The 23013-nt window shown below is 46.6% G+C and overlaps 1 protein-coding gene across 1 annotated transcript in view; it reads right to left on the bottom strand.

Annotated features, from left to right (window-relative positions):
- The window catches only part of Kiaa1549l (KIAA1549 like), a 267271-nt gene that overhangs the window by 83003 nt on the left and 161255 nt on the right, over positions 1-23013 (bottom strand). Inside the window, exons 4-9 of the mRNA XM_038331879.2 lie at positions 21494-21609; positions 17724-17943; positions 16852-16985; positions 9829-9991; positions 7980-8039; positions 2200-2351 (exon numbers count right to left, since the gene is read on the bottom strand). Coding sequence (XP_038187807.1) covers positions 2200-2351; positions 7980-8039; positions 9829-9991; positions 16852-16985; positions 17724-17943; positions 21494-21609 — 845 coding nt within the window. The remainder of the gene's footprint in view (positions 1-2199; positions 2352-7979; positions 8040-9828; positions 9992-16851; positions 16986-17723; positions 17944-21493; positions 21610-23013) is intronic.

The raw sequence follows: 23013 nt of genomic DNA, 5'->3' as shown, positions 1-23013 counted from the left end.
ATGATTATGATAATCATAAGATATGGACATAGTGTTTTGCTGTATGTTTATGGGCATGGTAAACACTGAGCATTTAGGATTTTAACCTTTGACTCTTAGAATTAGCAATTAATTGATAAACATTATATTACAGTATTTTCAGAGTATACATTACAAACATTGAGTTTTATAGAATATAAAAAGATATTATAAAATGTTTATAGAAAGTTCATTAACGACATCAAAAAAAACCCTGAAAAGTCCAAAAGTCAATTGTAGTAAACTGAATAAATGAGTTATGGAAAGTCATATAATAGAATATAATGAACAAACTACTCCAGTTCATATGAATGTGAATTACAAATTATAGAATATAAAATTTAAAACAGGAAAAACAACATGGCGTACTTGTAAGGATCTACGCTTGGGGGTGAAATCTGTATAGAAAATACAGGGCTGAATTAATCCAAAATTCAAAACCACGCTCAACTTGGATAGGAAGAAAGGGAGCATAATTTTAAAAATTAATGCTGTGTGTGTGTGCGCTGCTCTTGCCTGTGTGCAGGGCAAAGGTCAACTTTTGTCATCTTCCTCCACCACTTTCTACCTCCGTTTCTGAGAAAGTGTCTTTCACTGAACCTGAGCTCACTTAATTTGGTTTGGCTGGCTAGCTAGCAACCCCCAGGGTCTTCCCGCCTCTAACCTTCCAGTTCTGGTGTTAGAGTTATGAGCTGCCAAGACCCGCTTTGTGTGTGTGTTCTGAGGATCCAAACTCAGGCCTTCACACTGTGCGGCAAGCCCTTCTCTGGCCAAGCCATCTTCCCAGATACATCAGCTACAGAAATAACCAAATTCTAGCCATCCAAATCTCCATATTTATGGAGGGAAGTCGTTTTATAAAGGTCTCAACCCAGAAGAAAGGCCTCTGGGTGAAAGACAATGGAAACATCGCCATCGTGTGGGTTTGGGAGAGGCTTCAACGCGTCCCTCCCTTCCCTAGTGGGAGAGGAGGCGGGCAGTGCTTGAACAGCCTGGCGGAGGCGAGTGGTGACTCAAATATCTATTAACGTCACTCACTTCCAACTTGATAGCACTTCTTACCACGGTTTAGCCAAGTATGATGTCAGAAGCAATCTATAGCATCTCTACGTAGAGTTTTTCAGAGGAAAAGAAGTGCCGCTTCTTCACCCTGCCATCTCTCTGCGGTCTGAGATGTGCAGACGTGTTAGGGTCACAGGTAGCACGGGGCCTGTAAGAAGGTCCTTCCTCTCCCGTGGACCCATGCAAACCACTTCACAGCCATGTGGTCACCAGTGACTTGCTTTCTGTCGTTAGGAAAGCGTGCACTGAAGGGCTTACACGGAACAGACCCACAGAGGGGAAAAACCACATTCCTGCTTGTGAAACGAACCATGCTTTTACATAGGGATGGGCTGGCATAGAGAAAACTTGCTGAACCAAATTGGCATCCAAAAGGACAATGAGCACAATGCACTACTGTGTAAGGAGACATGTGAGCGTCTCTGATGCAACTCCTGCAGGAAGAGAAGGTGGGTGACTTTCAAGAAGTCATGGGGATATGACCGGCAGACACATTGTGCTGATGTCTGCATTTCCACATAGACAGCATGGCACTGTGCATCTATGCAAACGTGGTCGGCTGTCAATCAGGAGTGCATAGGCCAGCAGAAGGCCACACTACTAGGAGGGTGTCTGTGATGGAAGCTTTGTCAACGAGCATGTTAGAGACGGATGCTCAGGGGTGAAGGATGAAGTTGATCATATTTAAGCTACATGGATTGGTTCAAACATGCTAAGGACATTTCCACTCTAGGAGGAACTGGATAAGGTATGGAGGGAGGTGTAGATAGTCCCCACAGGGACAGCTGCTGTCCTGACTACTCAAGCCCCTTAAAACTAACCCAGAGAAGTTTGTGCTGGTGGTTTCTTTGAGAGGTATGAGGAACTGACAGGAGGGTGAGAAGTGACTTGGGAACTTTTGCTTCATGAATATCCACATATATAGAGACTCACTTCCTGGTAATCTAGTTCCTGACGATGAAAAGAGACTGACCCGCAGCCTTGGAAGCTCCAGAGGGGTATCGATCAAGTGGCTTAAGTCAGTTGGCAGCACAGATGTGCGTCTGGGAACATGTAGTTGTTTAGTCAGGAAACACACCCCTCCCACGGTCATTAGAGAACCCCCGTGCACACACCTACCTGTACAGTATAGCTTCCCAAGGTGGTGGCCCGTTTAAACCGCCGGCTCTGTTGCTGGGACATCATGAAGAGCTGGGCGAGACGCTGCTCCATGACCCGGGCAAAGCTCTGGTTGTGCAGGCCTACCAGCGAGTTGTCCACACCCTGGAGCACTAGAGATGCAGAAGGCAGAGGGGATGCTCAGAGCCCAGACTCCCTGTTGACTCAGTAACTACACCACCACCTGCCCTGCATGATAAGAACCACCATGCCCTACTTATAGTGAAGCCTGGCCAACCTTACCTACTTCTCCTCCAAGGCAGTTCATAAGTTAAGAGTCCTTGCCTATGTGTTACCCATGTTGGAAGGGTTAGTGGCCTGCCTAAGACTGTCCAGCGAGCAAGTAGCAGAGTCAGGGTAAGAACCCAAGCTTCTATAACTCCAAAGCTGTGTCTTTCTTCTGTAAGCTGTGTCATTTCAAACATTTCATCGTCAAACTCAAACTTTTAAAGATGACATACCCCACAAAGAGTCCACAGGGAATACAGCTGACTTGTGGGTTCAACTAATTGGGGGCTGGGCTGGTTCTCACTTGCAAACCCAGACTCAGGATTTATTTCTCTTTCTCAACAGCATGGCCAAGGATTCACAGAGCCACCCTGGAACCTGAGTGCATACGTTTGGACAAACTATGCTGTTCAGTATCCTTATCTCTCCCTGCTAGATGGGATGCTTCCTACCCCTAAAGCTGCCCAGGGCCCATCATGTCCTCTCCCATTCAAGAATAAGACAAGTTAGTGGAAGGAGTGTGCTTTCTCTCATTGCTGGCTCCTGTCGATTATGGGTCCTTCAGCAAGCCACTGGAATCCAGTCCTCTGCAAAAGGGAAGGGCACCTCAGAGCAAGCACATGTCCAGTAGGCTCTAAAGTCAAAGGGGACAGGATGCATAAGGCACTTTGGCCCTGTCTATGGAAGGTGCATGGGATTCTTTCCTGGCCCTTACCTCTACATGGTTAGATCTCAGCAGCCATTTCTGGGGACAACAGGGGAGATGGTGACGGTCAAGTTACAAGTCACCACTAGGGCATGGATGGGAGTTGTAAGAGCACTAGAGCCTCTCATGGGCGTTCTACAGGGACAACTGCCTGTTTTCATTTATGTCCAGAGTCCAACTCTTGTTCTGCATCCCATGGGAAGCAACTTCACCCCAAGCATGCAAACAGTGCCTTCAGACACAGTCACGACCAGAATTTTAGTGTTTAAATAGACTGTTGGGTTTTTAAAGCGATTGAAGCTCATCAGGGCTGGGGATGGTTTTCTAACACAGTCCAGCCCAGTATCATCAATACCACCCATCCACCAAAGTGCAGCAACAGCCCCTGCCGAAGAGCATGGTGTCTCTGCAGCCGCTGATCAAGCAGGGGGCGTTGCACGCAGCTAGCACCAATGATGGAATCCACAAGGGACCAGACCAAGCCGTCAAAAGTGAGGCTCAGAGAATGACACTGATACATGGATCAAGAAGGAAATCAAACCCACAGCTGGGTCTCTAAAATGACTTCTTTGAAGCCATAAACGCCAAACGATCCCCCTGGAGGGCATAAAGCAAAGCCCTAGGGCCCTGGTGAGGGACTCTCGATTGTTTGCCAGCCAAGTCCCTGCAAACAGAGATGAAGGCTGCTAACACTGCTCTGTCAGTGCCCTGCAGACTCCCAGGGTCCCACGGGATTTCCTACCTCACACAGGGGAGCCTGGTTCAAAAACACCCCATGCGTAAATATATAGAGCAGACACTGAAATGACTTCTAAGTTTCCCACCTCTCCCCCAACTAGTAGACAAGAGGAAGAGGGAGGCACCATGAATTGATTCACAGGAATCCCAGTCGTGATTCAAAGACAGACACCAAGTAAAGGCATCTGTCAGGCTTCTAGGTGATAAAAATGCCCCAGCAGTTAATGGTCGCTTGTGTTACCGACGCTCTCTGGGATACTGAATTGTAAGTTTAAGCTGCTTAAAATGGGACATTTTACTTTATATGTATTTTTTTTAGTAATTTTCTCTTTAAAACAACAAAACATCTCCAGGAAAGCACAGGAGCATGTGGGGAGCACCCAAAGCCGTACAGGGATTAATGCCTAGACGACTGGAGTGTGTTCCCCTGCAGCTCTCCAGAAAAAAGAGTGGGTTCTTCTTGGTGTCAGCTGGGTGGTGCTGGGTGTCAGAAGCAGGGGTGCGAGTCTGAGCCACTGCTCCCCTTCCTGAGACACGTCCCATAGTTCCTCAGGACCTCAGTTCTTCCCTGAGCCAGCTATCGACTGTTAAGAACTAACTCAGCAAATACTACTTTGAACAGTACTCTAGGACACGGCTGTGTGGAAGCCGTTGCTGTCATAAGCTCGCCCCCCCCCCCCTGCTAGGTCCATTCTTGCCAGAGGAGTAAATGTCAGGGAAGGCCTGGATCTGGGCCCCTGCACATGGTTTCCCTCCCGTCTCCCAAGGTCCACAGCATGCTCTCCTTGACCCCGTCTGCCTTCTGGAAGGCAATGGAGGGGCGTGCACTCAGAGCTCACACAGTGACTCAGTGGATCAACCCTCTCAGCACACCAGCCAGGGCTCTCTTAGCCACCCACTCACAGCCACCACAGGTTCAGAGCGGAGGAGGCCTTCAAGTCCCTGCGCTGGTATGAGAAGTTCAAGACCGTGACGCCCTTCTCGTTTGACTTATAATCACTCGGGCTCTAAGATCCATCACCAGGCAAGGGTCAGCCTCCTGCACTTGAGCTAAACTATCTCATTTGTGGTTGCCTCCCACACATTCGGACTCCAGGAGTCTTTGTGCTCAGCTGGTGCCCTCCCTCATTCTGCGGGCGAGTGTATGAAGCCCAGAGGGCCCAGGGGACAGGCTGTAGGACACACTAGTAAGAAGCAGGGGTGAGAAGAGAAGAAAGTCACCGGTCACTGGATTGCAGCCACTTTGTCTCTGGTGAGGAAACAAAGGCGGATGTATAAATCTGAGACGGGCTTGCTGGTTAGTCCAGGGCTAGCTGGCTAGTGAGTCCCAGGGATCTGCCTGACTCTGCCTCCCTTTGATGTGGGTCCTGGGGAGTCTAGCCCAGACCCTCATACCTGCACGGCAAACACTTAGCTGACTGAGCTATATCTTCAAGCCCTGGTCACCAATATCTGCGTATCTCTATCTTGTTTACTTCTACAGAACCAATAGCAGGATCCTCAGATAGTAGGATGGCCTGTAGGTTCTCTGTAAAGAGAAATTGCAGAGGTCACCCATCGCTGCTGATTTTCCATCAAAGAAGGACCCACCCTCAGCAAGAGGGGGAAACGTACAACATAGACCATGTAAGTTCAGTTGTAAGACAGACAAGAGCAAGTAGAGTTTGCAATAGGAACTACAGAAAGGGGGCGTTGCTACAAGGAAACCGACAGGGCTTGTGGTGATGGTCTGGCGGCCAAGGCTGATCAAAGACCCTCATTGCTGACTCCCGATAATCAACCCTTTATGATAGGGCAAGCTAGCACAGGCTTCCCAGAAGTTTGAAAGTGGTTCGTATGGAAGGCAAGAGGGTCATGCCATAGCATGGTTCCAGTTCCTCGTAAGTACTAACTGATCGATACCACCAGCTGAGAGACAGTGACAATCTTGTTAGATCACCAAATGCAATGCCAACAACAGCAACGAGGAAGGAAGTCGCATACGTGAGCATGAAGAGTTAAGTCCCAGGGGAGCCCGGAAAAAAGACTGTGTGCATAGCTTTCCTTAAGGTAATGCCACCCAAACAAAGGCACAGCAAGGCATGGGCAGATGGGGAGGTCCCACCGGTGGCTGTCAAGGGCAGCCTGTGTTTAAGAATGAATTATGATCACTGAATGTAACTTTAAAGTTCAGAGAAGGGGGAATATCTGTGAAGGAAGAGGCACCATTGCTTGAGGAGGAAACGTGATTTTGTATCGTTATGTAACCTGCTGGCTCAGACATGTGTTGCTGGGTTAGCATGGCCTCTCTGGGGTTTGCATCCTGGTAGAGCTGTTTCTAATTTGTTAAAAATATGCTTCTTTAGTTTGCTTTCTTAGCAGTTAAAATGGCCTCTGCATAGCAAAGACCCTGCGGTGGGGGCACGTGGGCGATGTGTCCTTGAGAAGAGGGCCTAGAGGAACTTCTTGGATGGAACTTTAGGCAATAGCCCCCCCCTGCCATGTGCTTGGGACAGCAGTGAGGGAAGGATGGATGAGGGAAGGGAGCTCAGGGCAGCTGCTCCCCTACGCACATTTCCAATGGGCTGGACTATGTTCCCCCAGTTCACATGTGCAAGTCCCAACCTCTAGCATGTCAGAGGGTGACAACGTTTGAAGAGAGTGTCTTTGTAGGGGTAATGAAATTAAAATGAGGTCATGAACATGGGCCTGGTGTCCTTGTAAGAAAAGGAAATCAGGACAGACAGGCTCAGAACAAGGGGAGGCAAATGGGGAAGGTGACCAACTTGGAGTCAAGGGGATGGGGAGAAGATGCAAGACTATTATTGGTGCCTCGACCTCAGACTTACAGACCATGGAGAATGTAACTTTCGCATTCAACAATGTAACTGTCTACGCTCTGATTTAGACACTCTGGGCTGGTCACTTTCCTCCTACAAACAGCTGTCCTCTCCATTTGCCTCAATAATGCTGCTTCTCTCATTTTTGAGGCACTGGGAGACTTTTGAAAAACACAAACAGAATGCTTTTACTGGTTCATAATGTTCAGCTGTGAAATGCCAAGGGATAAAAAATGCCACCAGGACACTGCTGCTCCCCGACTCCCACTCGGCCTCATCACAGAGAACATCAGGATTGGTGTGGGTGCGTCACGTGCCCCCAGAAGGAGCAGCGCATATATGGCCCTCCTCTGGCTTTGATTTGGGCTTTGCAGAAAGGCCTGCTGTCTGTTCAGACAACCACCCACACAGGCGTGCCCGAGACGGCCACCCACACAGGCGTGCCCCACACAGATGTACCCCAGACAGTCACCCACACAGACATGCCCCAGACAGCCACCCACACAGACATGCCCCAGATGGCCACCCACACAGGCGTGCCCCAGACGGCCACCCACACAGGCGTGCCCCAGACGGCCACCCACACAGACGTGCCCCAGACGGCCACCCACACAGACGTGCCCCAGACGGCCACCCACACAGGCGTGCCCCAGACGGCCACCCACACAGACGTGCCCCAGACGGCCACCCACACAGGCGTGCCCCAGACGGCCACCCACACAGGCGTGCCCCAGACGGCCACCCACACAGACGTGCCCCAGACGGCCACCCACACAGGCGTGCCCCAGACGGCCACCCACACAGACGTGCCCCAGACGGCCACCCACACAGGCGTGCCCCAGACGGCCACCCACACAGACGTGCCCCAGACGGCCGCCTACACAGGCGTGCCCCAGACGGCTGCCCACACAGGCATGCCCCAGATGGCTGCCCACACAAGCATGCCCCAGACAGCTGCCCACACAGGCGTGCCCCAGATGGCCACCTACACAGGCATGCCCCAGACAGCAACCATTGGTGCTGCCATGAGATAGGCTGAAGATGGGACCATTGAAGTAGCAGTTTTGAATTATTTATCAGCAATCATCGTCAGGGTTTTCTCAGCCTCCCCACTCCCTTCCAGCCCGATAGAATGAACTCCTTGATTTATAAGGTAGGACCAAAGATGTCGGTCCTGTCGCCAAATGGCACCCTTTTTAGACAAACCAACCTGATGATACAGAGAGGGACATACGGAAATCAGATGTTACCTGTGATGACCCAGTAGTCTCTCGTCGTTTCTGATATATCAAGGTTGGGATATTCCAGTGCTGAAACAGATAAAACACACATGGGCTCTCTTTGATAGGCTGTATGAGTAAACCTTATCAAGGGGAACAAGGAAGTGACGGGCTGGAAAGCAGCTGGGTCCCACACTGCTGTTTCTGAGAAATCTACTGCACACAGGTCAAACTATCTTATTGTACAGAAAGGTGACTCAGTAGGGGACAACGCCTACAAGGGGCTCAGATTTAGGAGTTTCTCTCCATGATGTTTTCCCCCCAAGCCTTCTTACATGGAACAGCATGGCCATCAGCATCCACAGCTGCCGCCTGCCTTAGCTGGGGCTTCCTCTGTGTAGATTATCTAGCACCATGGAGGTCGAAGGAGTGGAGATCTCTTCACGGGTTCTTTCCAGCATTGTGGGCTTACATGTGGTACTTACATGTCGTCTGCTTTGCCAGCATGCTCACTATGAGGACCCACACATGTAGAGGACATAGTACAGGGGCTCACACACAGTTAGTGCTCAGTAAATCCTTAGTGTGTGTGTGTAAGTGTACACACATATGTGTAAGCCGGAGGAGGATGGCAAGTGTCTTTCTAAATTGCTTTCCACTGTGTTTTCTGAGACAGGATCCCTCACTGAACCATGAGCGTGTTGATTTGGCTAGCCTGGCTGTCCTGGGCCAGCCTCCCAGTACTAGTGTTACAGCTGTGAGCGCCTCACCAGGATTTTCTGTTTTCAATGTGGGTACTGAGCTAAAACTCCGATTTTCAGGCTTGCAAAGCAAGCACTTCAGCAACTGAGCCATTTCCCAAGTCCCTACTTAACTGATTATTATTAGAATACTGAGCTGGTTAAAGAAGGTAACTCCTGCTGCCCTGTGACATCCTACTGCCATCTTTCATGACGTAATCTTTGTATGAGTTCCGAGTCATCCTTACTGCCTGAAAGTTTATAAGATCTTTCCAATAAACACGTTCAGAAAACTTCTCAGTGGTTGCTAAGTGACAAGTATACCTTTTACACACACACACACACACACACACACACACACGCACACACGCACACACACGTTCATGTGCATGCACATGCAATCTCATTTATTTATAGTTTCAAAAGAACTACAGAAAGAAATTACAGGACACTTTTGCTAATGGGTATATTTTAAAAGGAAATCTTTGCCAGTGACCTTGTGAAATATAATAATTAAATGTAGGGTACAGAGCGTCACTTCCTTTAGCTACCCAGCAAATGTCTAGTGACAAATGCGGGCTGCTCTGTCTTCAAAGTCCAGTTGACTGCATAGCAATGAGAATTATGTAACAAGCCTTACCGAGAGCCAAGGCCTCAGACTATGGGGACTTCAAGTGAAGTCACGACACAGATTGCAAAGTTTGCAATCTGCTTCCTGTAGTCAGCTGGACCGAAAGGTCTAGGAACATTTGTGGAGGGGAAAGAAAACCATGGCAACCAGGACTGTTCCTACGGACAGATGCCCTGGAAGGCAATGCTCAGAGCACAGGTCCCCACACAGCCCTGTTAGCTGTGGAAGAGTGGATAGATATCCTATGAAAATTGGGAGAAGGGAGCTTCAATTTTTTTCTCCTAGTTTTGCGCCCACCTTATAAGCTCATTGTAAGTATCAAGCAAGGGCTTTCTTGCAGTGTGCAAGAAATTTGACAATTTAACCCCATATGTTGCATTTTTCAGTTGCTCGAGATAATACACACAGTATGCAGCGTAGCACGACAGAGGTTCTTCCGTTACACGGAGAACACCCCCAGGGGAAACCACAGGGCCCTTCTACATGAGGCTGAGGCGCACGTACTCACGTTCAGCGATGGTGAGCGGAGGGTAAGTGAGGTAGAATCCTACCAGCTCCGCGGAGAGCTGGCTAAGGAGGCTGCTGGCCACGGTGCCGTTGAGGAAGGAGCTCTGATTGCCCACAGCATACACCAGTGTGACGGCTTGGGAGGCATTGGACGTGCTCACGATCTGAATGACACAGGAGCAAAAGGGAAGGAGACATGCCAAATAAGGTGAGGGTCTGTCATGGAGGCCGAGGAAGGGACCTTCCAACAGAAGTTGTGGGTTGCGACGGAAGGGCAATGGGGAGACAGCAAAGAGTAAAAAAGAATAGTAAGTCATTGTTTACAGATGGTAGGATCATGGCAGGCTCGGGCTATGGGGGTACACCATCTCCATCTCATCTAACCCTGCAAGGACTGTCTACTTATGACCACACACGTGGAAAGCACGGCCTGGCGTGACCGGGATTTGTCTGAGGTCATACAGCTCATGCACAGCAGAGTCAGGATTTGAACCCAAGCAATCTTGATTTCTGGCTCTTAATCACTCGTGTGTCTTTTCCAGGGGTTAAGCTGACTCAAGTGACCGCTTTAATTCTGGAAATAGAAAGCAGAGCATGGGGGTACAGGAGGATGGCCCGACTGCCAAATGTTCAGGGACCTTTCAGGTTGTTGTGAGCAGGGTGACGGAATATGAGCGTAACAGGAATTCAGAAATACAAAATAGATCCTTTATGACACAATGACTTTCTTTTGTGAGCCATTAATTTGGTATGGAGTATGAGAAACAAGTTCTCTAAGATAACATGGGTTTCTCCTTATACTCAGTCTTATTTCATTTTTAGTTGCTAGGGAAAAGTGAGATTTTTTCTGGGTCAATGTACGGATAAAAATATCTTGAACATATTTGAAAAACACGAGCAGGGGAAAAATCACTGGCTGGGCAAGATGCCTTTGCTGGGTGATGTGCGTGTGTCGGCGCTTTCTCTCCAGATTTCCTGGTCATTGCCCTGTATGTCACAAAGGGCATCCCGCAGATTCCACAATGGTTTCTTTGCCCACTGGTGTTAGTTAAAGGGGGCTGAGTAGACATGGGAGAGAAGAAGAAAGGGCTGGGTATTAATGCCAGTCACCCTCCCAGTGGGCATCAGGGCTCAGGCACAGCCTGGATAACAGGCTGTCCCTGCCTGCACGTTCAGCTGAGATGCTTTTATGGAACTCTCAAGTTCCTTTTGAGGACTGCCTTGCACACCTGGGGACTGACTGCTGCCTGGCTTGCTGGGTCCTTTTTGCCTAGGCGCCATTTCTACAGGTTTGCTCTCTGTCCCGACTCGGAAGAAAGCTACTCAGAATAGCGTCTGCACTTTGCTGTCTGTTTTCCCCACATGCGGCAAACATCACTCAGTTCTCCAACCAAGAGGCATAACCCCTTGTCAAGGGTAACCCAGCCAACATTTCTGATCAGCTCTTGCTCTCCTCCCAGAAAGTAATTCTGGAATGTGCTTCAGCTACAGGTATTCAGACCTCTGTCCCGGGTATGCAGAAAATAAAAACACTTTCTGATGACTTAAACGAGTTTGCTGAGAACTGGACAGATGGCTCAGTGGCTAAGCGCTAAAAGCACTTGGGTCTCTTTCAGAGGACCTGAGTTTGATGGGCAGCACCCAGATCAGGTGGCTCACAACCACCTGTAACTCCAGCTCTGGGGAATCCAGTGCCCACTTCTGGCCTCTTAGGGCACCCACATGTATGCACACACACACACACACCACACCCCACACATAATAAAATAAATAATCAAATAATAAAACTAATTAATCTTTATTGCTATTGTGATTATGAGAATTTACTGAATACATGTCACCTTTTAATAAATAGCACTAAATCTCTCTGGACCTCCAAGAAGTCCATAAAGCTAGTAATATAGAAATATATATACATATATACATATACATATTATATATAGACATGTATGTGTGTGTACATTTATAAAATTATGTATGTTCATACATATATTCTACCAGGTAAGTTATACCTTTTTGTTGTGGTAAAATATATAAATCACAGAGTTTAGTGTTCTAACCATTTTCAGCATTAAGTAGATTCTCATTTTTGCCAACCATCACCAACACCATCTTCTGAACATCCTCACTGCCCCCACGTGTATCTCTACCTCCATTAAACAATTCCCAGCTTCTCTATATTCTTACTGCAATGTTGTTCTTAAAGTAAGATTACTGATTATTCCCCAACTCCAGGTATCTGGTAGAAGAGAAATCACACTAGAGTTTTCTTCTGTGATGGGTTTACTTCACTTAGCACAGTGACCTCAACGCCACCCAAGCTGCAAGAGGACCAGAATGGCCTTCTTGATTGAAGGCTTGGTTAACACTCCCACGTATGTATAGACTACATTTATTTTTCACGTATCCATTTGATAGACACTTGGTTCACCTTTGGCTTTTGGCCATTGTGAACACTGTACAAATACCTATTTTACTTCCTAGATCCTATCTTTAATTCTTTTTGACATGTAGGTTGACATGGGGTTACTGGATCATACTGTAACTGCACGCTTAGGTCGTTGAGGGGCCATGGTACTGTTCTCCACAGTGGCTGTCCGTTGCACATCCCTCTGGAAGAATACAAGGACTCTAGCGTCTCCGTATCCTCACCAACACTTACTGTTTTCTATTTTCTAGGTTTTGGTTTGTTTTTGAGAGCGATCATCCTAACAAATGTGAAGTGGTGTCTCACGATTATCAGGTCAAAGCCTTTTTCTCCCACCTCTCCGTGTCTGCTGCACTCCTTGTGATGACGCAGCTCCAACCCAGGGCACCATGCATGCTGGGAAAAGACAACGGCACTCATCCTAGCCTTCTTTAGCCGTTAACTTTCTTTTAGCTGATGCACAGCAGGAATCCTTCCCATTTCTTTAAGTTCTGGATATGAACCACTTATCAGATAGATGATTCATAATTCTGCGGGTGATCTTTTACCCTGTTATTAGTGTCTGTTGATGGGCAAAGTTCTTATTCTCAAGATTGTCCAACTGGTTTGTTTCTCCAGGCTTTGCGGTTTTCCAAGAGTGTCTAAGACACCCAAGCCCATGAAATCATTCCTCTATGCTCTGAGCCCTTGGACTTTAGTTCGTACGTGTAGGTCTTTGATCGACTTCGAGACGATTTTGGTTGATAATGTTAGGTACAGCTCCAGCTTCCTCCTTTTGCGATGTGTATACTCATCATCAAAAAGATCAACCTTTTCACCGTAGACCAACCTTGATAAAAACAGTGGTCTTGTTTCTGGCCTCTCTATCTAGGCCATTGATCTCCGTGTCTGTCATAAAGTTGAGACCACACTGATTCAGTTATCATAGCTTTTTAAATTAATTTTCGAAAAAAGGAAGTGCAAAACTTAGAAAATTTGTCCTTTGTCAAGACTGTTTTTGTTCTTCAAGGTCTTTTTGAGGGACTACTCAAACTTCAGGATAGATTTCTCTATTTCTGTCTTTAAAAACATCACTGGGATTGGTGTGTGTGTGTGTGTGTGTGTGTGTGTGTGTGCCCATGAAGGTCAAAGAGTGTGTCAGAACCCCTGGTGCTGGAGTTACAGGCAACTGTGAACTGCCTGGTGTGGGTACTAGTTAGTCACTGTACTCAGGTCTTCTGCAAGAGCAGCAAACATTCTCAACTGCTAAGCCATCACTCTAGGTCCCCTACCCCACTGGTTTTTGAGACAGGAATGTGTACCTCTGACTGGTCTTGAGCTTGCTATGCAAGCTAGTCTGACCTTGCATCTACATCAATCCTGTCTCTTTCTCCAGAATGGGATTTCTGTAGGGATCACAGTCAATCCACAATCCCCACTGGTGAATATTAAGATCTTTATAGCTTAAGGACTCCCAAACCTGAACACAGCTCTGTTTCCATGCCTCTGGATCTTCTTTAATGAACTCAGTGATGTCATTTTAGAAAGCCTCTGACCTCATCTTTTCTCATTCACTCTTTTTGGTTCCCGAGCTCATCAGGCCACAGGCCTAATGTTCCTCGCATCTTTCTCCTCTATGACAGTAAGGCCATGATCCCTGGAAAGCCACCTCCCTTCTCCACTTTGTCCATGTGCTTTGGGTACAGCTGCCACTTCCCATATTCAGAAGTAGGCATTTGTGTCAGACATTGATCAGGATACTTCATCTCCTTGGTCACAGTTACCAGCCCAGAAGAGGCACAGAAGAACCAATGAGAGCAGGACCCAAGGTCTGGATTAAAATGATGTCAAAAAAGGGCTTCTTTGGTTCCACAAGACGATAAGCAATAGGAATAAAGGCAAATCTGAAAGCACCAAGGACCACTCAGTAGAGGCAAGAAGTGTGCTGGGCTGGAGAGACAGCTCAGCAGTCAAAAGCACTTGTCGTTCTTCCAAAGGGCCTGGGTGCATTTCCCAAGAACCCCCGAGGCATCTCACAGTCATCTGTAACTCAAGTTCTAGAAGAGCAGACAGCCTTGTCTGGCCTCCCTGGGCACTCTATGCATGGGACTCACAGAATACATACAGTAGGCAAAGCATATAGACAGTAGAGTAAAACAAACCTTAACAGAAGAAAGGGGAAGAGGAGGAGGGATCTGGAGGAAAGCAAGCCGAGAGATGAACAGAGAACTTCCCGATAAAAAAAAAGTTGATGCACCTGGATCCGGTTGTGCCTCCAGTCAGTAAGATGTGAACTTCTCGGTGGAACGAACCCACCACTTCCTCTTTCAGCTTACATCTCATAAGCCTGGATTCTATCACAACCCTCATTGAGTCAACTGTAATCTAGCTCCCAATGCTGTGTGTTCTTTTAGTCCCTTTTTCAATGACTCTGATATTTATAGCTTTTTATTCCACAAAGGATTCAAACTACCATACAAATTATATTTAATAGAATGGGATGGAAAATTGTTACAAAAACACATTTGTAATTTGGAAGACATATTATCATGATCCCAGGAAGGCAGCCAGCATGCAGCTACCTGTGAATGATACAGGGACCAAGAAGGCATGTTAAATCCAATGACAAACCTGGTTCTGATACTTCATATTGGCCAAGGCCAAATGTGAATTGGGATTAATAAAATGATTTATTATATCAATTTCAAAGGCTTCCAACATGTCAGAGAGCAGCTCAAATCTAGCTAGATACAATGGTCAAGTCACCTGCTGTTGTCTTTTCCAAGGAAGCTTTGTGGCTTATGTTTCATCTGATGACCCATAACCAGCTCACAACAGAGACAAGCTGAAGACCAAGGGCACCTTATTTATCTTGGTATCTGATCTCGGAGCATCTAACAAACAGCAGGCACCCAAGAAATCTCTTAACGCATATTCTGTTGCCAAGAACCGCTTAGGTCACACACCTGTTAAGACCACAGAGCCAACCCTGAAGAAAAAGATTTCCCACAAGACCTGAGTCATACTGCTTACATAAATCTTAAATCTGTGACACATTTTTCGATCTTAGACTAATAAGAGCCGAGTTGTAATGAGATCCTCCCTGATCCATTTGCCCAAGTCTAGAAAAGGAAAGCTGCTCCTTCAAATTAGATCGTGCACTTTCTACATCGTATTGGCTTTACTGGAAGCGCACTTATGCTAAATGTCAATTTCAAAAGCCCTGGATCTAATTGCAAAGGCTTTAGTTCAGCAGTCAAAACAGACACAGAACAGTGGCATTAATTAGAGACTTTGGGGGATGGATGAATATCATTAAGAAGCATCTATCCTTACTGAGATGTTATCTACATAATTACACACACACACACACACAAAATGGGTCTGAAAAAGGCTTTTAGTGGTGTTCACACTGTTAGCCAGGAAGCCAAATATATGGTGTACCAGGAACTGGATTTCCCTGGGAAAGATACGCTTGCCGAGGGCTCAGGGACTCCCTTCCACACCGTCCATGCTGGGGCAGCCTGGTGGATAAGAAGACACTTTGTGCTCACATCTTTACTCGATGCTTTCCCAACCATGTGACCTTCCGGGAATTTCAAACCCTTCTCTGGGTTCTCACGTGAACACAGTGGAGATGACATCTCAGAGAATGTCTTAATCATACACAGACAATATCTGTAAGACACTCAGTACTGCTGCTGGCAGGAAGAGAGTAAGCCCCTGCTGTTAGAGATGTGGGTGTGTTGCTGGAGGTGCTTTTGTTTGCGTGTGATGTTCATTTATGTTGACACTTGGAAATAGCCTGCTGAAAATCACACGACAGCTAATCACGGAAATTCACAACAGAGTTAGTGATCTAAAAATCTATTCACTGGCCCCAGGTGGCTCAGGAGATAAAGGCACCTGCCACCAAGCATGGGGACCTGCATTCAATCCCTGGGACCCACATGTTGGAAGGAGAGAAGTCATTCTCACAAGTTGTTCTCTGAACTCCACATTTTCTCTGTAGCATGTGCCCTCCAAGCACGCGCACACACACACACACAAATAATGTAAAAAGTTAAATAAATTCATTTTAATATGAGAAAATTGATTCACCTTATAAAGTATATTCAGGTTCAATTCTTTAATGATAAACCCATTAAAAGGCTAGAGGAGGGTTGGAGAGATGGCTCAGAGTTTAAGAACACTGGCTGCTCTTCCAAAGGTTCTGAGTTCAATTCCCAGCAACCACAGGGCAGCCCACAACCATCTGTAATGAGATCCCATACCCTCTTCTGGTATGTAGGCATACATGCAGACAGAACACTGTCTATATAATAAGTAAATAACTCTTTAAAGGAAGGAAGGAAGGAAAGAAAGAAAGGCAGGCCAGAGGAAGCATTACACACAAAAACCAAATATTAATCCCTGAACCATGGTAGGTTCACAGTGACGTAGAATCCTACCTGACATAGCCAGACCTCAGTCACCCTCACCAATGCCATGGCTGTCTATATCACCTGCCAAAAGCACAAACTTACATTTGCCTATGAAAGCTTTGAAACGGGGGAGGGGCAATATCTGCATTATGGCTGGCTGTCTTCTGTGCAACCTGAAGTCTGTCCTCCCTACCTGAAGCGTCAGGTTGCTCCTGCTGTTAAGGACTTTCCTCTCTGCATCCTGGAATGCCTTCTGCAGCCTCTGCTCCATCGTCTGGGCAAACTTGCAGGACTGAATGTTGTCCGATTGGCTTACAAACTGCAACACTGGAAGAAGAACCGCAGTCACCACCACTCACCAAGGCTCTGTCTGAGTTCCTCAGGTTTAATAGCAGTCGTGACACAAAACAGCATGACTTTTAGGTTACAGAAACTAGGCAAATAAACAGTAAGACCAGACAAGCTTTAATTACAGTTTTAAAGGTAGCTCCTAAGATGATTTATAGCAGAGAATAATTAAAAGCATGGATGAGCCCAAAGTGCTCTCCAGCACAAGAGGATGTCATGACTTTATCCCACGAGACTGCAGAGACATCTGCTCAAAAATGACAGCCAATGCCCTCCATTTCTTTGCATGGGGATGATCACTGTCCTCCACACTAAGATGATGGTTTCCATCACCACGGTACTGCCATACGTGTGCTTCACAGACTTTGCAAACCAGCAACCACAAGAAAAATCGAGAAAAGCTGTCAAAATCTTTGCTGGGAGACTACGTCGCTAACAGTCAGAACCTGTTAGTTCCGGACTATAGGTTTTATAGGTGCTCAACTCAAAGTAGTAGATTCTGTGCTGCAATGCACTAAGTATATAGATTGGGAAGCATGGCCTCTAGGGTGGAACATGCCCAAGAAAGTCAGAATTACGGGTGTTTCGAAGTGGGGAACTTGGATATCTGATGAGCAGGGAAGTTTGACTGTATAAGGACTATGGATACTGGCAAGCAGCTAGCTGTGGGGCTCTAGACCGTGCTCTGCTTGTCTGGCCCTGGATGATGGGACTTGCCTGTCTTCAGCTGGAAGGCACCTGCAGGCTGGGGCTTCCATGGGGAGGCAAGCACCGCCACAGACTGTAAGGAGGGAGTGTGTTGCTTCAGGTCGGCAGTGACGTTGCTGACTCCATACACACCCAGCATGTCCATCACCACAGCAGGCAAGTACACCAGCCTGCCTTTGGTAGCATAGTAGCCAACTGTGACGTTATGAGAATATTCCAGGATGTCCACCTACAAAACAAGTGGGCCCCAGAATGCACTGTTTATTACCATAGTACTTTAAGTTCCTCTTTGTGTTCTAAGAGTCACAACTGTTACCTAATAAGACTGTAGACTATGATTTGCTCATTGAACAAATATCCTAACAACTCTGTGAAGTTCACACGTGAATTCCAAAGTATGACAATACAACAAAAATAAAACTCACATCAAACCGACATAAGATAAAGCTGAATCTGGTTTTGGATTCCTTAAGTATTTTGAGTAAGATCCACTAAGCACTAATTCTATCACCAGGATGCCAAAGAGGGACCAGCAGGCAGAAGGGACATCTAAGAAGCAGAATGCTGATTAGCAAAAAAGTTAAGACATCTTACTATTGCTGGGAGGGAAAAGGCAGAGACGGTGACTGAAGTAGGGCACCTTCTGAGGATCGGCGACAAGGTATCTAAAGTAGAATCTTCTGCCTTGAAGCAGAGAGGAAGCCTTCAGGCTTGACTCCTTCCCTGGCTTAGATACTGGTTCATGGCCAAGGTGGGGGATGAATTAGAGGCCTTCTCTCCCAGGTGAGTCTTAAGGGATATTGATGGCCTAAGCCCTCTCTGTCCCAGTGGAAGGATTTCGAAGCTTTAGAGCTCATTCTTACTGCATTTTGCTTTGCTGATGTTGATGTATATTTATAGTTTTAAGTGTGAGTTTTTGTTTTTAATATATTAATTGTGATTTTTATCATAAAATTGGAATTTTGGAAAATTAAGAGAGAAAATGGTAATTGCCTCGGTTATTACTACCACTACCTACTAGGTGGATCTCCTGTCAATCATTTTTGCCTGGGAATACATATTTTTGAGTATGTGTATATGTATATATATATATGTGTGTGTGTATACAAAGAAATATAAAAATATACACATTCATATATGTATATAGGGTAAATCCTGCTGCATAATCTCTTCACTTTTCTCTATGCCTGAGTGAGTATATATTTGTGTCTGTACATATGTGTGCTTGTCTATGTGTATGTACATGTGTATATGTTTGTGGGGGTGTTTGTATGTATCATGTGTATGTATGTATGTATATGTGTCTTGCTGGAGATTGAACCTAGGACTTTGTACACAGCAGACAAAAGCTCTACTTCTGAGCAGGTCCCCAGCTTCCCTTATTCTTTGTGTTGTGGTAAAACCCAGACCACATACAATCTACCATCTAAACCATGCCTCTGTTCACTGATACTTTCAACACCCAGATTATGGATGTGACCAGCATTCCCACCCCTCTCCCATGGACTGCATGCTGTGTGTCAGGCTATCTTAACCCCTGCAGACTTCCCCATTCCTGCTTCGGCATTAGTGCCCTGTAGGGCTGGGGAGACAGGTCAGGAGCAAACCATTAGCGCAAGAGCCCAAGTCACAAACATTTTTCAAAGAACTTAAGAAAACTGAGTTTGCAACATGACGGATGCAATTTGGTCCTTCTAAAGTGTGTTCTCGATGGTTCTTTATAAAAATGACTAACCAAGGAGCTTCAAGATGGCCCAGGAACACAGCCCCAAGGAACAACTCACCCAGTGAGCATGCTGTGAACTTCCCAGCCCTTCTAATGACTTCAAAGAGCAAGCCTTGTTTCGGGGACTATTTGCTTTCCATACATTTATAACCCCTGTATATCTTTAAAAAAACACACGAACGAACCAATAACCGAGCAAAGCGATGCCAGGCTCTGCCCCTCAACCTAGTGCGGACAATGTCGGCTAACTGGAACTATTTGTGCCCGTTAGTTTCATTTTTGCCTGTGGTGATATTTTGTGCTATAACAAATTAAGCTTGCCTGAGGATCAGAGGGTGGAGCGAGCCATTAGTTAGTCATAGAGGCCAGGCAGTGGTGGCTCACACCTTTAGTCCCAGCACTCGGGAGGCAGAGGTAAACAGACCTCTGTGAGTTCAAGGCTACCTTGGGCTACACTAGATTGATCCAGTCTCAAAGAGACATAGAGCCAGGCGGTGGTGGCTCTCATCTTTAATCCCAGTACTTGGGAGTCACACACCTTTAATCCCAACACTAGGGAAGTGGAGACAGGAAGGGATATGGCTGGGCAGAGAGAGGAATATAAGGCGGGAGGAGATAGGAGCTCAAGGCAGTCAGTCTGAGGACTTGTAAAGACAGGATAACCCACTCAGTCTGAGGATTCCTGGAGACAGGATCTAGCCTGCTTCCGTCTGAAAATTCAGTAGAAGTAAAAAAGTCTCTCTAGTGGCTGGCTCCTTTATTTCTCTGATCTTTGAGCATTTACCCCAATATTTGATTCTGTGTTTTTAGTAAGACCATTTAGAATTTGTGCTACATTTGCCACTACCTTTTATTCATGGAAAGTGATCCTGATTTACATTCACTGTGTTGGTATAAAACTGTGTGTTAAGTTTACAGAGTGCACCAATTACTTTTGGAGACTAGAAACTGTTGCAGTGGTCTGCAGTGCTGTGCAGGAAGAGCACAAGCTGCGAAGGCCCCTAGAAAATGACTGCAGCTCTGCGAAAGCCACGCCAGGCATGCGGAGGAGAGCGGTTCCGTGCTCAGCTTTTGGGTTTGAAAGTTTTAAGATTTCCAGTGCTTTTCCCTTCTCTCCTTTCTTGCTTCCTCTCGATTTCTTTTTTTTTTCAGAATTGTAAAAGAGAGATTGACAGCAACCAAGAGAGGATGTGCCGAAATCTCACCCTGATCCCCTGTATGATGGGTGGGGGACCACTTGACTGGATGCAGCTGTTACCCGGGCCATCAAAAGAGGACGCCAGAATGATATGTTTAAGTCGTACAAAAGGGAGCCCACTGGCTGCCAGTGGCATTTACTGCTCTAACACTTGGGATCAACCCAAAAGACCATAAAACAATGTCTCTGCTGCTTGGCTGTGCCACTGGAGCCAGACAGCGCTTATTAAGCAGTACTTGGCATGAAAGTGTTTGGAGGGAAAAATGTTTACTTCCCTGTCTGCTGCTGGCAAGCCAAACAAAGTGGAACTCCTCTTCCAGCTCTGAGTAATTAGGGCTTTTGTTGTTCGTAGTAGTGGTTTGGGTTTGGGTTTTTGAGACAGTCTTAATCTGTAGCTCAGGGCAGCCTCAAACTTGGGTAAATCCTCCTGTTTCTCAGCCTCTCACGTTCTGGGAGTATAAGCATGCAATATCTACCTGACTTTATCATACCTGTTAAATGTCCAGAAATAAATCACTATCTGTAATTGTGCAGAAGATAAACAGAAAAAAAAAAAACCAAAAGACAAAACAACAAAGGATCAGTCGCTTCTAGAGGATTCCAAATAATCCTCCAATGATGGGACAATTTATTAAAATATAAAAGTAATAAAGGTAATTAGTCTCAAGTTTTCCTCTTGAAATGACCCCTTTCTCTAGCCACATATGTTAGCTCTCTGCCAAAAAATGTCAAAAACTTCTGCTTCCAGCAAGTGTGGGTGTGGCACCTAGGAAGGAGGAAAACATCTACTCCTTCTCTGGACCCGGGGGGCGGGGGGTGGGCTGAACTGGCCATCTTAGGAAGGAAGGAGCTTACGTGAGCGGAGACATCATTCTGGTGGAAAGCCTTCCGCAATGCCTGCGTGAGCCCTTTGGTTACACCAAGCTTCAAGGACTCGCTGCTCTGCACTCTCCTCTGAGTTAGGAAGAAAACTGTGGGGTGAAACAGAGGCACAGCAATCAGAGTCACTAATGAACGTCATAGCGACCAGTCAGCCCCCAGTATCGACATCCATCTAACCCAGAGCGGCTGAATCAGCAAAGGTTCAGCAATCAGGGGACAGGCTGGGGACTGATGAAGGCCCAAGCCGTTTTTGGCGTCTTAATGCTGGAGAGCTGGTGTGCTGATGGCGCATCGTTACCAGCTCACTCCGCCTCTGACTGTGAGGACCACCAGCCTCTATTCTTGGTGCCCAGCAGGTCAACATGCAACCACGGTTCTGTAACGTAGAGACTGGCCCTGAGCCGAGTTCTACAGTTCTGATCAACCCTGAATTCAGAAGGGACAGGACCACTTCACAGGCGCAAGTGGCATCTGTAGCTGGATTTACTGTCACTATTAGAAGGAAATTAGAGTTCTGCCAAGGCTTCTGGAAGAGGTTGGGATCAGGGAAGGTTTCCATGGGAATTATGCTTCTGACGAGTACTGAAGGGTGACAGTGGTCAGCTAAGCAAGAAGAAGGGACTGCCCTCCCCCTTACCCTGACTCCCAGAGCCAGGGGTGCCAAGTGAAAAGGCTGGGTGGGGGGGGGGGGGGAAGAAGGGTGAATCTTGTCCATGTATGTGTTTAACTTAATTCTAAGGGAGAGAGGAAATAGGAATCTAAAATATGTTCTAGAAGACCCTTTGACTACATGCTGGTAAACAGACTAAGGTCTGGAGAGAGAGAGAAATGTGTATAGGGTAGCAGTGATGGTGACAGCAGGCACGAGGTAGTGGCAGTGGGAGGTGGGATGGAGAGAAGGGACATTCAGAGTGAGACGAGAAAGATCTGGTGGCGGTGGGGGGGTGAAGAAGAGAGCAGCTGAGAAGGTGTATCTGCGGGAAGAGGGGCTGGAAGAAGGCATGGATCTGGAGAGGGGAAAGGGTTAAGAATCCAGATGGCATAATAGAGAAACAGAAAGAGATACTGTATTTTCTGCTGTGCCTAGTTTCACAATTTCCCATTTTAGAATAAGATAAGTCTCAAGATATAATTTCCTCTCGTTCTTTGTGGGGTGAGGAGGAAGGCGGGAATGAGCACTCAACACTGGCATGCTCTCTCAAATAATTTGTCCAATGCTTTTTATAGAAAACACTACTGCACTATTCAAAACACTCCAAGTATTCTAGACTTGCTTTCTGCAACCAGGGAGTGGGGCAGAGAAGAGATCAACCCCACTGACATCAAAAGAAATCCCCCAGCCCCCATGCGATTCAACTGTCTGCTATTAGGAAAACCTTTCTGAATGGCACAGCGATCCCCAAGATTGTGTGTTAGATGATTCACATCATTTATTCATGGGAGACATCACCGGTAGACTTCACAGACAAAACATGCTGTGTTCTGGAGTTCCC

Source organism: Arvicola amphibius, chromosome 5 (assembly GCF_903992535.2).
Source record: "Arvicola amphibius chromosome 5, mArvAmp1.2, whole genome shotgun sequence".
In the NCBI taxonomy this organism is placed as follows: domain Eukaryota; kingdom Metazoa; phylum Chordata; class Mammalia; order Rodentia; family Cricetidae; genus Arvicola; species Arvicola amphibius.
The sequence above is the reverse complement of the archived record's forward strand: the minus strand, read 5'-3'. Positions and strand labels throughout refer to the sequence as shown.